The 14,316-nt window shown below is 39.4% G+C and overlaps 1 protein-coding gene across 1 annotated transcript; it reads right to left on the bottom strand.

Moving 5' to 3' along the window:
* Positions 1–1,211: 1,211 nt before the first annotated feature.
* On the bottom strand, positions 1,212–5,591 carry LOC126379690 (collagen alpha-1(V) chain-like). The gene is made up of 3 exons (XM_050028510.1): positions 4,646–5,591; positions 2,418–3,497; positions 1,212–1,375 (listed from the first exon to the last, which is right to left on the bottom strand). The coding sequence occupies exons 1-3, from the start codon at positions 5,589–5,591 to the stop codon at positions 1,212–1,214; spliced, it is 2,190 nt and encodes a 729-aa protein (XP_049884467.1).
* Between the last annotated feature and the right edge of the window lie 8,725 nt (positions 5,592–14,316).

Raw genomic sequence — 14,316 nt, 5'->3', positions numbered from 1 at the left:
CTCGACCATTATAGATGGCGATACGGCTCACCTATCACATTGGTCTAACAGAAAGCTCGGTCCTCTATCGTGTGGTATGGTGCCGGTGTTACTACCTCCTCCGTGGTCGTGCGTTAGGCTCACGATCCGGAGGTCCCGGGTTCGAATCCCGGTGGGGACACATCACAAAAATCATTTTGTAATCCCTAGTTTGGTTAGGACATTGCAGGCTGATCACCTGATTGTCCGAAAGTAAGACGATTGGAAGGCACGTTAAGCAGTTGGTCCCGGTTACTACTTACTGATGTAAGTACGTAGTCGTTACATGAGTCATGTCAGGGGCCTTCGGCGGCTCAATAGAAAGCTCGGTGAGGCGTGGGTCTTAGTTCATCTTGCGATGGATGTACCTCTAACTACCCCAATTGGGATAAAAATATAATCGTACGAAACATTAGAAAAAATACGTACCCACTGTTTTCTCAGTTAATCCTGTACTTTGGTCATAAGCTGTTAAAAAAAAAACATACATCAGACATGCTTACAAAAAGTATGGATGAATTAATAATAATAAAAAAGTTTATTTAGGTAAAACCTTCGACACACATATATACATTTACAACATTAAAATATACACACATTAATATTTAGTTGGAAAACATAAAGGTGTATGGGTGTCTCAGTTCACCAAAAAAGGCCAGGGTTCAGTGAAAATTTAAGAAAGAAAGAAAGTATTTATTAGTATTTGGTTTTTATTAGTTTTTTTAGTATTTATTTACCCAGAGGGCAACACTGATTTTCATTACTGATCGGTGAAACGCGAGTACCCGCACAATAAATTAAAAAAATAAATAAATAAAGAGTATAGCTAACTTTGAGGGATGATCCAGACGCGCGGAATTTTCCGTCGCAAAAGTATGGAACTCAAAAAAAGCACTAATATTTTCATTCATTTTCCGACAGCAAATTTCACTTCATAATCAACTCAAAATCATGGTCTTCGTTAGTATTCGTTACACATTCTCATTATTTATCATACATTCTTTAAGTACTTTAATTTTAATTGATATTTATTACGAACCAATCAAACACAAAAACGGTGACAAAATAACAAATTAAAAATTAAAAAGGTACATATTAAAAGGGTACAAATTAAAGGTGTACAATTTAAAAAAAACACATTTTAATTTGTACCTTTTACTTGTAAAAGGTAAAAGTGAATTTCCCTCATTGCCTTACAAACCTGCTATCATGCTGGAAAGTCTCTCATACTCATTAAGCGTGGCGTTGGTGACGTAATCATAAATCAAGGGATGAACGAGTACTGTCATTTTGGATGGCGCGTTGCTGTCCACAGTACCATAGTCATTTGGATCTGGCTGTACAGGATCCAGGGTCCCTGAGAATAAAAAATAATCAGTCGAAAAGGGCTTGCTTCTCAAAGGGGCAGCGCCGGTTAACCCCAGCATCGGACTTGCACCAATGAGTAGTTAATTTATCTGTTCAGTTTCCCTTAACTAACACAGTTGGCTCGACCATTACAGACGGTGATACGGCTCACCTATGCATACATATATACCATCTCTTTCTTTATTTAAGAGCTGCGCTCTTGTCGGTGGAGTAATCGCCATTCCTCTCTTCTTCCCGCCAAATCTTTCACCTCATGATACGACACGACCTGCACCTAGGTATACCCCTTCCTCTCTTCTCTTAAATTTTTCCTTCTATGTTGTTTGTTATAAATGAATCGTGTCGTATCAGGTGCCCAATCATATTTCCTCTCCGGTTCTCTATATGAGTACCATAAACGATCTATATACGTCTCATAGCACAGAAATGAGCATGGTAGAGGTGTTTTTATGCACGGAATTATCTTACTTTTTCGGCCAATCAGGTTATTCAAGCCCACAATTTCCTTACTAAACAGGGACAGTCTCACGAAGTAATTTAATTAAAACTGTATTTTTTTTACTAAAAGGCAATTGCCTTGCAAAATAAATTAAAAAGCATTAGTCGTGGGACTTTTTTTTATAAACTGGCAACGGAGTGCGAGATGGCGTCAGCAAAACAAGGTAAGTATTTCAATTTCAATGTTAACTTTTGAGCATTTCAATGTAAGCTGTCACTTTTGAGCATTTCAATGTTAACTGTCACGTTTGAGCATTTCAATGTTAGCTGTCACTTTTGAGCATTTCAATGTTAGCTGTCACTTTTGAGCATTTCAATGTTAGCTGCCACGTTTGAGCATTTAAATGTAAGCTGTCACTTTTGAGCATTTTAATGTTAGCTGTCACTTTTGAGCATTTCAATGTTAGCTGTTACTTTTGAGCATTTCAATGTTAGCTGTCACTTTTGAGCATTTTAATGTTAGCTGTCACTTTTGAGCATACCTTGTTTTGTTGTCCCCATGGGGTTGGAATTATTAACAGTAAAATTATTACCTAGAGGGTCTATGGTGGTCGTCATGGGAAACCGCGTATTAGGTGCTGTTGTGGAGATAATGACGTATTTAGGGTCTATGCTAAATGTAGTTGTATTTGCATAGTCATCAGTAACATCTGTAGTAGAGTCGCTATTAATAGTAGCCGCATCGGTAGTGGTAACAGAAATAGTAGTAGTATCAGTTGAAGTAGTGTCGGTGCTAGAACGGAGTCCTCTGTATTTTAATGTGCTAACCGGACTATTTTGAGATTTGTTAGTACTTCCTTTATTTGTCGGTTTATATGTCGATTTTGTGTCTAGTGGACTGTATTGAAAAGGTTTGCCTGAAAAGAAATCCTTTTCTTTTTCAGGTTTGTATCCAAAAATGTCACTTTCCGTAGGTTGATCCTCGGTTCCAAAACCGAAAGTTCCTCCTTTCGTTGGTTTATCATAGTCTTCTGGTCGGTAGTCCGCCGGGCTGCCAGGATTATCCGGTCCACCAGGTCCATATGGTCGACCAGGTTCATAATGTCGATCAGGTCCGTTAGGTCCACCAGGTCCATAAGGTCCACCAGGTCCATAAGGTCGACCGGGGACATAAAATGGATCAGGTCCGTTAGGGCCACCAGGTCCATAGGGAGGTCCTCCTTTCGGTGGTCTAGAATAGCCTGGCGGAAGACCTGCGTAGTTAGGGTTTTCATATGGATTATTTGGGTCATAAGGCTTCTTTGAACCACCAGGTCCATTAGGTCCACCAGGTCCGTTAGGTCCACCAGGTCCATAAGGACGATCAGGTCTATAAGGTCCACCAGGTCCATAGGGAGGTTGTCCTTTCGGTGGTTCAGCATAGCCTGGCGGAGTACCGGCGTAGTTAGGGTTATCATATGGATTATTCGGGTCATAAGGCCTGTTTGGTTCACCAGGTCCATAAGGTCCACCAGGTCCATCAGCTCTACCAGGTTCATTTAGTCTTTTAGGTCCCCATGGACCTTGGATGTTACGTCCTTGTGATTTTGGGGGATGATTCGGATTCCCAGGAAAGTTAGGTCCAATTTCTGGTGGCACGTTTTCTCCACCATAGTCTCCACCGATCAGTGGGTCTGAAAATATTAGAAATTTTAGATTAATGGAGAGTATCTGGCAACGTTACCATCTTCGTAGCCTGCGATCTCAGTGTGAGGGTCAAAAATTCCACTTCTTCCACACTGGGCTATTGCGGCATTTTTAGAATAAATAGAATGGTCCAGACACGTCAGAATTTTATTTTAACACGTAAGTACAGTCATGAGCATTATCATGTACCCACTTTAGAACCCTGTCACACTATCATATTTGACATTTAATGAGACTTAAGGTTTCATTTGTCAAAAAAGTTAATGTGATATGGTTTCAAAGTGTATACATATTAGTACTCGTGACCATACACTGGCCCCGATTCCTGCAGACACCTAATTTTACTTTAGGTTACTTATACCTGTCATCTTCTTATTCGCCGAAAAGCAAAGGGACGGATGATTGACAGTCGTAATTTTTAGGAAGAATGTGTAAATGAATGAATAACCCGGGCGAATCAAAAAGTATCTCGCTGGTATGCAAACCGTTTGACGTGTGCTGTCAACTTAATTCTGTCGGTTTATTGGCTGATGTAAAATGTTTAGACGGTTGTTTTAGATTCCTGCTTAAAATTGACGTATGTTCCATAAATTTTATGCTTGCCGATTACCCATCTCTTTCCTTTTCGGCGGATAAGAAAATGACAGGTATAACTTAAAATAAAATTAGATAGCGTCTGCAGGAATTAGCACCACTGTGTATGAACCACTTATTTATATTAAAGTGGCCAGTATTCGGGGACTTTGCCTCGATGTGGTGAGCTGGAGGACTTTTTTTATTTGTAGCTTTCATTCTCATTTTATATTTTGTTTATGATAATGTGTGTGTTGTTACGATTGTATTTGTTTAATGTATTTTTAATTTATACAAGATTTGAAACTTATATGTGCATGTGAAAATGGGAAAATCCGACCTGAAGCTTTTCAGATTGTTTTTTCTTGTCATAGTGTCTCTATGTAAGTACATAAAACCCAATGTGTTTATCGAAAAATAACATTACACGTGAAGGACTGATGTCTAATTTTTAGTCACACAGTGGTGTTAATTTCTGCAGACGCCATTTAATTTTATTTTAAGTTATACCTGTCATTTTCTTATCCGCCGAAAAGGAAATATAATATTATTTTAAACGCACCTGGTGAGCCTTTCCCCGATGCAAGGACTCCGTTTTCGACTCCGAGTTTATCCGGATTCCCTAGTCCACTGAAACCTCCAGGACCCGTTAGGTCGCTGGACCGCATATTGCCATCTGGGCCCACTGAAGCCATAGGACCATTGGGACCCATAGGACCATTATGCCCCATAGGACCATTGGGACCCATAGGACCATTGGGCCCCATAGGACCGCCAGGCCTCATAGGACCGCCAGGCCTCATAGGACCGCCAGGCCTCATAGGACCGCCAGGACCCATAGGAACATTGGGACCCATAGGACCATTGGGCCCCATTGGACCGCCAGGACTCATAGGGCCACCGGGACCCATAGGGCCACCGGGACCCATAGGACCCATAGGACCATTGGGCCCCATAGGACCACCAGGAGCCATAGGGCCACCGGGACCCATAGGTCCATTTGGACCCATAGGGCCACCGGGACCCATAGGGCCACCGGGACCCATAGGGCCACCGGGACCCATAGGACCACCGGGACCCATAGGACCACCGGGACCCCTAGGTCCATTTGGACCCATAGGTCCATTTGGACCCATATGGCCACCACGACCCATTGGACCGCTGGGACCCATTCTACCCCGTGGACGCATACCACGGCCTGGCCCCATGGCACCCCTTGGACCCAATAGAGCCATACCACGTGCTGGATTTATGGGGTCCATACCACCGCCCGGACCTACAGGTCCCCTACCACCAGAACCGGCGTCACTATCTTCTGAGCTCTGGAATGCACCATTAGGACCTATGCGAGCAGGCGGTCTCGCCAGTGGGCCCATATCTTCAATACCGGCTCCGGGACCCATACCACCTCTTGGACCCATACCAAATCCTGGGCCCATGCCTCCTCCGGGGCCCATACCGCCGGGACCCATACCACCCCCTAAACCCATAGGTCCTGGTGGGCCCATAGCATTTCCGTCACCATACTCCCCGTATCCACCAAAATCTTTCCTTGCTCCTCTAAGGTATTTGGTTCCATTTTTATCTGTAAGTAATTAAATTAATGACGAATATTAGAAATTGTCGTATGGTCAACAGCCACCGTGGTCTAGTGGTTAGTGTTGGGCTTGCTATCTGTCCAAGTTCGATTCCCGATGGGGACATTGTCAAAATCACTTTGTGAGACTTTCCTTTGTTTTCTGGCAAAGACATTGCTGGCTTGAATCACCTGATTGTCCGAAAAAGTAAGCGTAGAATAAGGAATACTACGCATAGAACGGCAACTCTGCGCTCCCCACCAGCGGCTGAGTTAGGTTTACCTCACCCCCTCGGCTTTACTTTAGTCTTCAATCGTATGACGTCAGACGTCACACACACACAGATACGCGTGTACGATAACGTCAGTGTGTGGTATAACTTAACTATTTAATAAAGAAATATAGGGCGTCATTAACATCGTAACGAAATCTTTGAAGGACGATTCAGACCATGATTCTGAGTTCATATCAAGTAGAATTTTCCGTCGCAAAAGGATGGAACTGAAAATAATTAAAAAAGCACTAAAAGTTTCATGAATTTTCCGACACGAAAATCCACTTGATATCAACTCAGAATCATGGTTTGAATCATTCCCCTCGGTATTCGTTACGATGTCACTAACACCCATATGTACTTGTATGGCTACTTGTATGGATTTGTACGGGGTGTAAGTGATAGCGTAACGAATACTGGTGGCGATGATTCAGCTCATTATTCTGAGTTAATATCAAGTGGAATTTTCCATCGCAAAAGTATAGAATTTCAAAGTAATTTAAAAAAAGAAACATGAATTTTGCGACGGAAAATTTCACTTGATATCAACTCGGAATCATGGTCTGAAGTATCCCCCTGAGTATTCGTTACGATGTCACTAACCATTGTAATCATTTATATATAATTTTAAGCATACAATGCCTGTATTAGAAGACTCCGTTCTTTAACAACATGTACGGTCACGAGTACTAATATGTATACACTTTGAAACCATGTCACATTAACTTTTTTGACAAATTAAACCGTAAGTCTCATTACATGTCACATTATGATAGGGCGACAGGGTTCTAAAGTGGGTACATGATATTGCTCATGACTGTAGGTATACCTGTAGGTATATCTTTTTTTCGTCGAGGCGCACTAGCGCAAACCGGTCGCGTCCCGTGTGTGTTATTCGCTCGCTTGTAAGTGCATTAGGTACAACTAGTACCTACCGGCCCGCGCGCCAGTCAGCTGCAGTGAGTGCGATAGCGACGTGTTACCGGCCGCACAGAGTAGTGTGCCATCAGAGGGATCAGAATGAACAGCACATTCCAACAACCTAGTAAATCGAAGATGCTGGGAGAGATGAGTATTGATGATTCGCCCATAGAAAATGAGTCCCCACCGCCATTTGTGACTCAACGCAGGGGAAAAGTCATGGACGAAGAAGTATCATCTGATTTTCATACGGAGATGCAGCAGTTTCAAAACAGTATTGAAACAAGCCTACAAAAATTCTTCAAGAAACAAGATGACAATTTCTCCAAATTCATAGTAGAATTTACAGAATTAAAAACATCTATTCAATATATGAGTGACAAATACGACGACCTAATAAGAAGAAACGAACTCACGGATCAGCGCTTGGGCAAACTTGAAGATAAGGTCAATGCATCTTTGCCGCAGACACAAGCAATTGCTCAACTTGAATACAGAATTGACTCTCTAGAGCAACAGGCGCGGCAGTGTAACGTGGAAATCAGTAACGTGCCAGAGAAACGATCTGAAAATCTGCTTGACATCCTGGAAGCAATAGGGAACATTATAAAGTGCCCTATAAATAAACAGGATGTTGTGGCTATTCACCGTGTTCCTCAAGCTAGCCAAAATGTCTCAAGACCCAAGAACATCATAGTCAAGTTCTTTACTCGTACACTCCGTGATGATTTCGTGTCCTCGGCAAGACGCATAAAAGGAGTAACTTCAGAGCAATTGCAGATTCCCGGAAGATCACAAACAATCTACGTTAATGAACATCTCACACTGCAAAATAAGAAATTATTTCGTGAAACGCGAGATTTGGCCAAGAACTGTGGATTTAAATATGTTTGGATTAAACACGGAACCATTCTTACTCGTTGTAACGACACTTCCCCGGTTATTGCAATCCGCTCAAAAAATGATTTATGCAAAATTGAATCGCCCTCCAAATAACCGTAAGTTAATATCTAAAAATGACAAACGAATTGGTATTTCAGTTAATAAAACTACAGTAGTATTTATATCTGTACTGATCTGTATGTTACTTTTCTCAATCAAACACGTTGAATGTCTCGTACCCGTGCATTACTCTATGTGTTTACAACTAACGATAAGGTCTTCTAACCTCTCGCGTATTACCCACCATTATGTTATTATAATGAACAATTGCGACAATTATAAAATGTACCCAAAATCCTTACGTAAAATTAAAAACATTAAATTGCATTGTATAAAATACAATAATGTTAATGGATGTATCATAATAGCAACAGGCTTGTCTTATAATATTTTGAACAGTATGTCAATTATTTCTTTATTTCTGTGTCTAAAAACTAATACTTTGAACCCACATAATACTACCTACTATACACTATTTACATTTTTATTCGAAAATGGATAGTACGCATACCTCTTTTTATCTATGGCAGTCACTTACAAATATTAGAATGTTACGTACGAGTTATATGTCATTTTTAATTAAAAAAGATATTGAATCGCTGGTAAATCTTCAAGTAATTCTCTTCATTATTTGTTTTAGTAAACAGTACGTCGTCATCAATAGTCCTCTTGCTACAATAGTCACTTATACTGGTTCTATAAAAATAATTAAAGAGTTGAATACTACTACGTTATACCTAACTTCTTTCTATAAAATGTGTGTTCCTATTTACCTTAGGTCGTTAATTCACTTTGCGAACCATTACGTAATACTTTTAATACACTACTTGAATCTGGGCAGGTCTAAATTTAATAGTAATAATAACAATAACTTACACATTAATTCTATATCGTTTATACTGGTTTGATTAAACATGCATAAAACAATACTGTCTGTATATTACCAGAACTGCCGCGGGCTTAAAACCAAACTCCATACTATTTATATGGGCATATTGCAGCATAACTATGATGTCTTAATACTTACAGAAACTTGGTTTCAAAGTAGGATTTTGGACAGTGAGTTTATAGATGATAGATATCGAGTGTTCCGCTACGACAGGGACCTTCCGAGGTGCGGGCGGAAGGACGGCGGGGGGGTACTCATCGCCGTGCGGCGCGAGCTGGCCGCGACGCTGTGCGCCCCTCCGCCTCCGCCGGTACCTGCGCTCTCGCCACTTATTGACCATATTATGATTGAATTACGCATTCGAAATTATTGTTGTTTGATAGGCGCCGTATACATCCCACCGAGTCTCGACTCAAATTCCTACGAATCCTGCTTTAAATACCTAAGCTTGTATTTACAGTCTCCCGATGTCAATAATTATATAATAGCCGGAGATTTTAATATGCCAACACTTGGATGGCAAGATTGTAACAACATACATGTCATTCCTATAATTCGTGCGGATAACAGCCCACAAAGCAAACTTTTCATAAACTTTTTATCATTAATAAATGGTTACCAATTAAACACATTCAAAAATAATCTTGATAGATTCCTAGACCTTTTTATAACAAATTTAGTCGATAGCAGATCTTTCTTAACACCTGTCACGCTGGTGCCGATAGATGACCAACATCCTGCATTCTATTGTGTCATACCGTTCAGTAATAACTTGCTGCCTTTACATAGGAAACCTCAAATCAGGTTTAACTTCGCTAAGGTCGATTATTCCAAGGTTTGTGCCGAATTGGCTGGAATAGACTGGAGCAACTTGTATGGCTCTGCTTCTGTGGAGGAAGCGGTATCAACATTCTATGAAACACTTTATGCGGTAATACGTAAACATGTACCTACTACATTGGTTAAGTCATCTCAGTACCCAATCTGGTTTACAAAGTCGTTAATACACATCTTTAAAAACAAAAATCAGGCCTGGATAAAATGGAAAGTGTACCAAGACATCTCGCATTATAATGAATTTTCTCTCTACAGAGACAGATTTAAGGCTGAATCGCATAAGTGTTACCAAAATTATATTAAGACAGTTGAAGATAGTATAGTAGATAATATAAAATACTTCTGGACATACATAAATACAAATAAAAAATCTACATACATACCAAGTAAGATGCACTATAATAACACTAGTGCTACTAATCCTGACGCCATATGCGATCTGTTCTCTTCCTATTTTAGTTCAGTTTTCGAACCATCGCGTATAACAAATAATTTCGACATTGACATGATCCCAGATACAAATACTTCTTCTGATTTAATCATAAGTAACATCGTTTTAAGCTTAGAATCGGTACACAAGGGATTATTGTCTATCAACGCAACAAAGGGTGCAGGTGTGGACAACATTCCCCCTTCCTTTTTTAAGTATACTGCTGATATAATTACTAAGCCGTTACACTATTTGTACAATAGAAGTTTGCGTGAAGGATATTTTCCTAAAATATGGAAATCTGCACGAATTGTGCCAGTGCACAAAGGAGGATCGAAGGATGATATTGAAAATTACCGGCCTATCTCAATTTTACCCGCCCTGTCGAAGCTTTTCGAAAAACTCGTACATAGTAACATATATCCATCATTACATCCTATTATTATACAACAACAGCATGGCTTTGTTCAGCGTCGATCAACTACCACAAACTTAATCTTATATACTTCATATCTTTTTGAAAAATTAGATGAGAACATACAAACTGACGCCATTTACACGGATTTTCGGAAAGCTTTTGACAGGGTGGATCATAGAATTCTTTTGGAGAAGTTAGCCTACAATGGTATCCGGGGTAGTTTGTGGCGTTGGTTCAAGTCTTACATTTCCAATCGCACACAAAAAGTGGTCATCAACGGTTACGAGTCTGCATTTGTGCCAGTGACCTCCGGTGTTCCCCAGGGGTCCATACTGGGACCGCTGCTCTTTATCCTGTTTATTAATGATGTCCATCGCTGTTTTAAGTTTTGCAACTTTCTCCTATATGCAGATGATATTAAAATATTTCATACCATTAGCTCCTATGATGATCACATCTATATCCAGCAGGATTTGGATCGTTTTTCTATCTACTGCATTTCAAATAAGTTATCCCTCAGCTTAAATAAATGCAAGAGTATAACTTTTACTAAGAAAAGGATTGTAAGCAACTATTCTTATGTGTTGTGTGGTGTGCATCTGGATTCCGTCAAATCTATCAGGGACCTTGGCGTGATACTTGACGCTAAGCTGCATCTTGATACTCATATAGAGACAATCACTGCTAAAGCCTATAAAATGTATGGCTTTGTCATGCGTTCATGTTCTCAATTTACCCGCCTATCTACGTTTTTATATATATATAAGTCACTCATTCGACCACAACTCGAATATGCAGTACCCATTTGGAACCCCTATTATGATAAATATGTAAAAATCTTAGAATCCTTACAAAAAAAGTTCTTTCGACGTACATCTTTCAAGTGCTGCCGTAGTCGTATGTCGTACCCCGTACAATTGAATAAATTTAACTTACTTACACTATCATCCAGACGTCTGTATCTCGAGACAATGTTGCTGTATGATATATGCCATCATAAGTATGACTGTATCGACCTAATTGGTGGGCTTCACTATAATGTGCCACGACGATCACATGTTCGTAATACTCATAAACTGTTTGCATATAAACATTGCCGTACTAATTCTGGAAAAAGGTCACCCATATGTCGTATTGTGAATACTTACAATATACATTTCAGTCATCTTGATATGCAAAATTTGCGAGTTGGTACCTTTAGGCATATGTTATTGGAAGGGCTCCGAGAACGGGACTCAACTTAATATTTAAAAGTAACAATTTTATTGTTTCTTCCATGTAATTGCTGTCGTCGGGGTAAACGCACCCGTCCAGTGGTTTTACACTGATCCCAAGATAATCCTTTATCGTAGGGCTGGGCGGGTGCGCAACCGTTGGTACAATCATAGTATTGCAGTATCATACTATCATCTTGTAATTTACTCTAATTAACTCTACTTCATCAATACTAAGTAATAAGCAATAGTTAAAACTTATTGTCTATTGTATTGATACATTTCGTTACATTTTTCTCTTTATTGTATTAATTAATTACTGTAATAGTGTGAGGTTCGATCTGCTTCCTCTTTACTTATTTAGTAAAATGCGGTCAACGCCGCTGGTGGTACAATTACCAAGTCAAATATTGTAATATTAATTATTAAACCATATTGTATCATTGTTGGTTGATCCAAATAAATAAAAAAAAAAAAAAAAAAAATACCTTTTTTACTTAAGTATATAGTAATGTAAGTATATAATAAGCTTATTGAGAATACCAGGTGTCTGTGTGTGTGTGTGTGTGTGTGTGTGCGTGCGTGCGTGTGTGCGTGTGTGCGCGCTTGCGTGCGTGCGTGCGTGCGTGCGTGCGTGCGTGCGTTCGTGCGTGCGTGTGTATATGCCGGTGGAAAGAAGAATACTTACTTTTGGAATCGTAGTTATCTTTGTTATACTGTTCCATGTTGACTGCATCAACTGGTATTTTGGCATATATCTTCTCTTCGTAGTCATTTTCATAATATCCATAGGCGGCCTCATCTAGATTCAGTAAACCTATTTTTGAAAATAAATAATTTCACTTTTACCATAGAATATGGAATTATTACGCTCTCGTACTATGATGACCCTAGTAATCATTGAATATTAAATAAAATTAAGTTATTAAATAACTTGTAATGTACCCACATTGATTTAAAAGATGTGTTGCTGTTGCAGTTTCTTGTCATTTCTTCTCCTCAGCCATAACACCTTGCGAAATGACGTAAATTCAAAAATGTTACATTGACCTTCAACAAGTTTATCCATGATAATTACGTTGAATAAATGATTCTGATTTGTGAATAATCAATGATGACTAAGGTCGTCATTTATTTATTTATTCTTCTCTTCTTCTTCTTATCGTGTGGGTTGTGAAGTGGAATACCAGCCTCATCAACCCTGGTGTCATGGGTACGATTGAGCCGCCAAAGGCCCCTGACATGGCTCATGTAATGATCACTCACTTACATCAGTTAATAGTAACCGGGACCAACGGCTTAACGTGCCTTCCGAAGCACGGATCATCTTACTTTCGGACAATCAGGTGATCAGCCTGTTATGTCCTAACCAAACCAGGGACCACAAAATGATTTCTGTGATATATCCCCGCGGGGATTCGAACCCGGGGCCTCCGGATCGTGAGTCCTACACTCAACCACTGGACCACAGAGGCCGTTCTATCTATTCATATATCTATATTTATCTATTCTAACAGGGTGTTAGGGACAACGTAACGAAAACTTTAAGGGATTAAAACCATGATTCTGAGTTGGTATCAAATGGAATTTTCCTTCGCAAAAGTATAGAACTGAAAATAATTACAAAAACACTAACCATGAATTTTACGGCAGGATTCCATTTGATATTATCTCAGAATAATGGTCTGAATCATCCCCCAAAGTTTTCGTTACGATGTCACTAACACCTTGTACAGTCATGAGCAATATCATGTACCCACTTTAGAACCCTGTCGCACTATCATATTTGACATTTAAAGAGACTTACGGTTTAATTTGTCAAAAATGTTAATGTGACATGGTTGCAAAGTGTATACATATTAATGCTCGTGACCGTACCCACTTTAGGACCCTGTCGCACTATCATATTTGACATTTAAAGAGACTTACGGTTTAATTTGTCAAAAATGTTTATGTGACATGGTTGCAAAGTGTATACATATTAGTACTCGTGACTGTACATTGCAGTATCGTAAAAAACGGTATACCAGGTTGATTAAACTCTCCGGGTTCATCGAAAGCCTTTTCAAATTCAGCAAGTTGGTCAGTTGGTGTGTACCCCAAGGCAGAATCGATCCCTGGGTAAGTCACTTTCCTTGACGGTTTCTTGATCTTCCTTCTTCGACTATTAGGATTTCTATTGCCAATTTCAGGTTTGGGCACAAACTCGGCACGCCTGTTCATTAAACCTCTTTGAGTTTTAGCAGCTATTAAATGTTTCTTTCTTGGAATAGTTCGTATTGAGAACTTAGTTTTAAGTACTGTTGTTGTGGTAATACTTTCTTTGTTTTTATTTTTCGTTGTTGTTATTTGTTTTGCTTTGTTTTTGTCATTTTGTGTGTTAAGCTTTTTCGTTTTTGTTGCAACATTTCTCGAGTTAATTCCCGCGCTGTTTTTTGATTTCGCTTGCTGTTTCTTATGTTGATTTTTGTTGTTAACCGGACGATTTCTAGCTTTGAAGTTTCTTACTTGTTTCAAAGCGTTGTTGTTAATTTTCTCTTGAGTTTTATTGCCGTTAACTTTGTTTTGAGCATGAACGTTTTTTTCTTTTTTCTTAACATTATTGTTACTCCCTTTTTTGGTTTTATTTGCATTATTACCTTTAGGCTTTTGATTATTCATCTGTCTTCTGTATTTTAAGCTTTCTTTGGCTATGTTATCAATTTTTTTGTGGCCTTTCTCGTATTTTGGC

Source organism: Pectinophora gossypiella, chromosome 29 (genome assembly GCF_024362695.1).
Source record: "Pectinophora gossypiella chromosome 29, ilPecGoss1.1, whole genome shotgun sequence".
Lineage (NCBI taxonomy): Eukaryota > Metazoa > Arthropoda > Insecta > Lepidoptera > Gelechiidae > Pectinophora > Pectinophora gossypiella.
This window is presented reverse-complemented; position numbering and strand designations above follow the sequence as displayed.

Excerpts from the sequence above, each read along its gene's own strand:
- LOC126379690 (XM_050028510.1), bottom strand. The coding sequence starts at position 5,591 with ATGGGCCCACCAGGACCTATGGGTTTAGGGGGTGGTATGGGTCCCGGC. Across the intron at positions 3,498-4,645 it reads ATCGGGGAAAGGCTCACCAG|ACCCACTGATCGGTGGAGAC; the intron begins GTGCGTTTAAAA and ends TAATATTTTCAG. Across the intron at positions 1,376-2,417 it reads GACCACCATAGACCCTCTAG|GGACCCTGGATCCTGTACAG; the intron begins GTAATAATTTTA and ends TTTTATTCTCAG.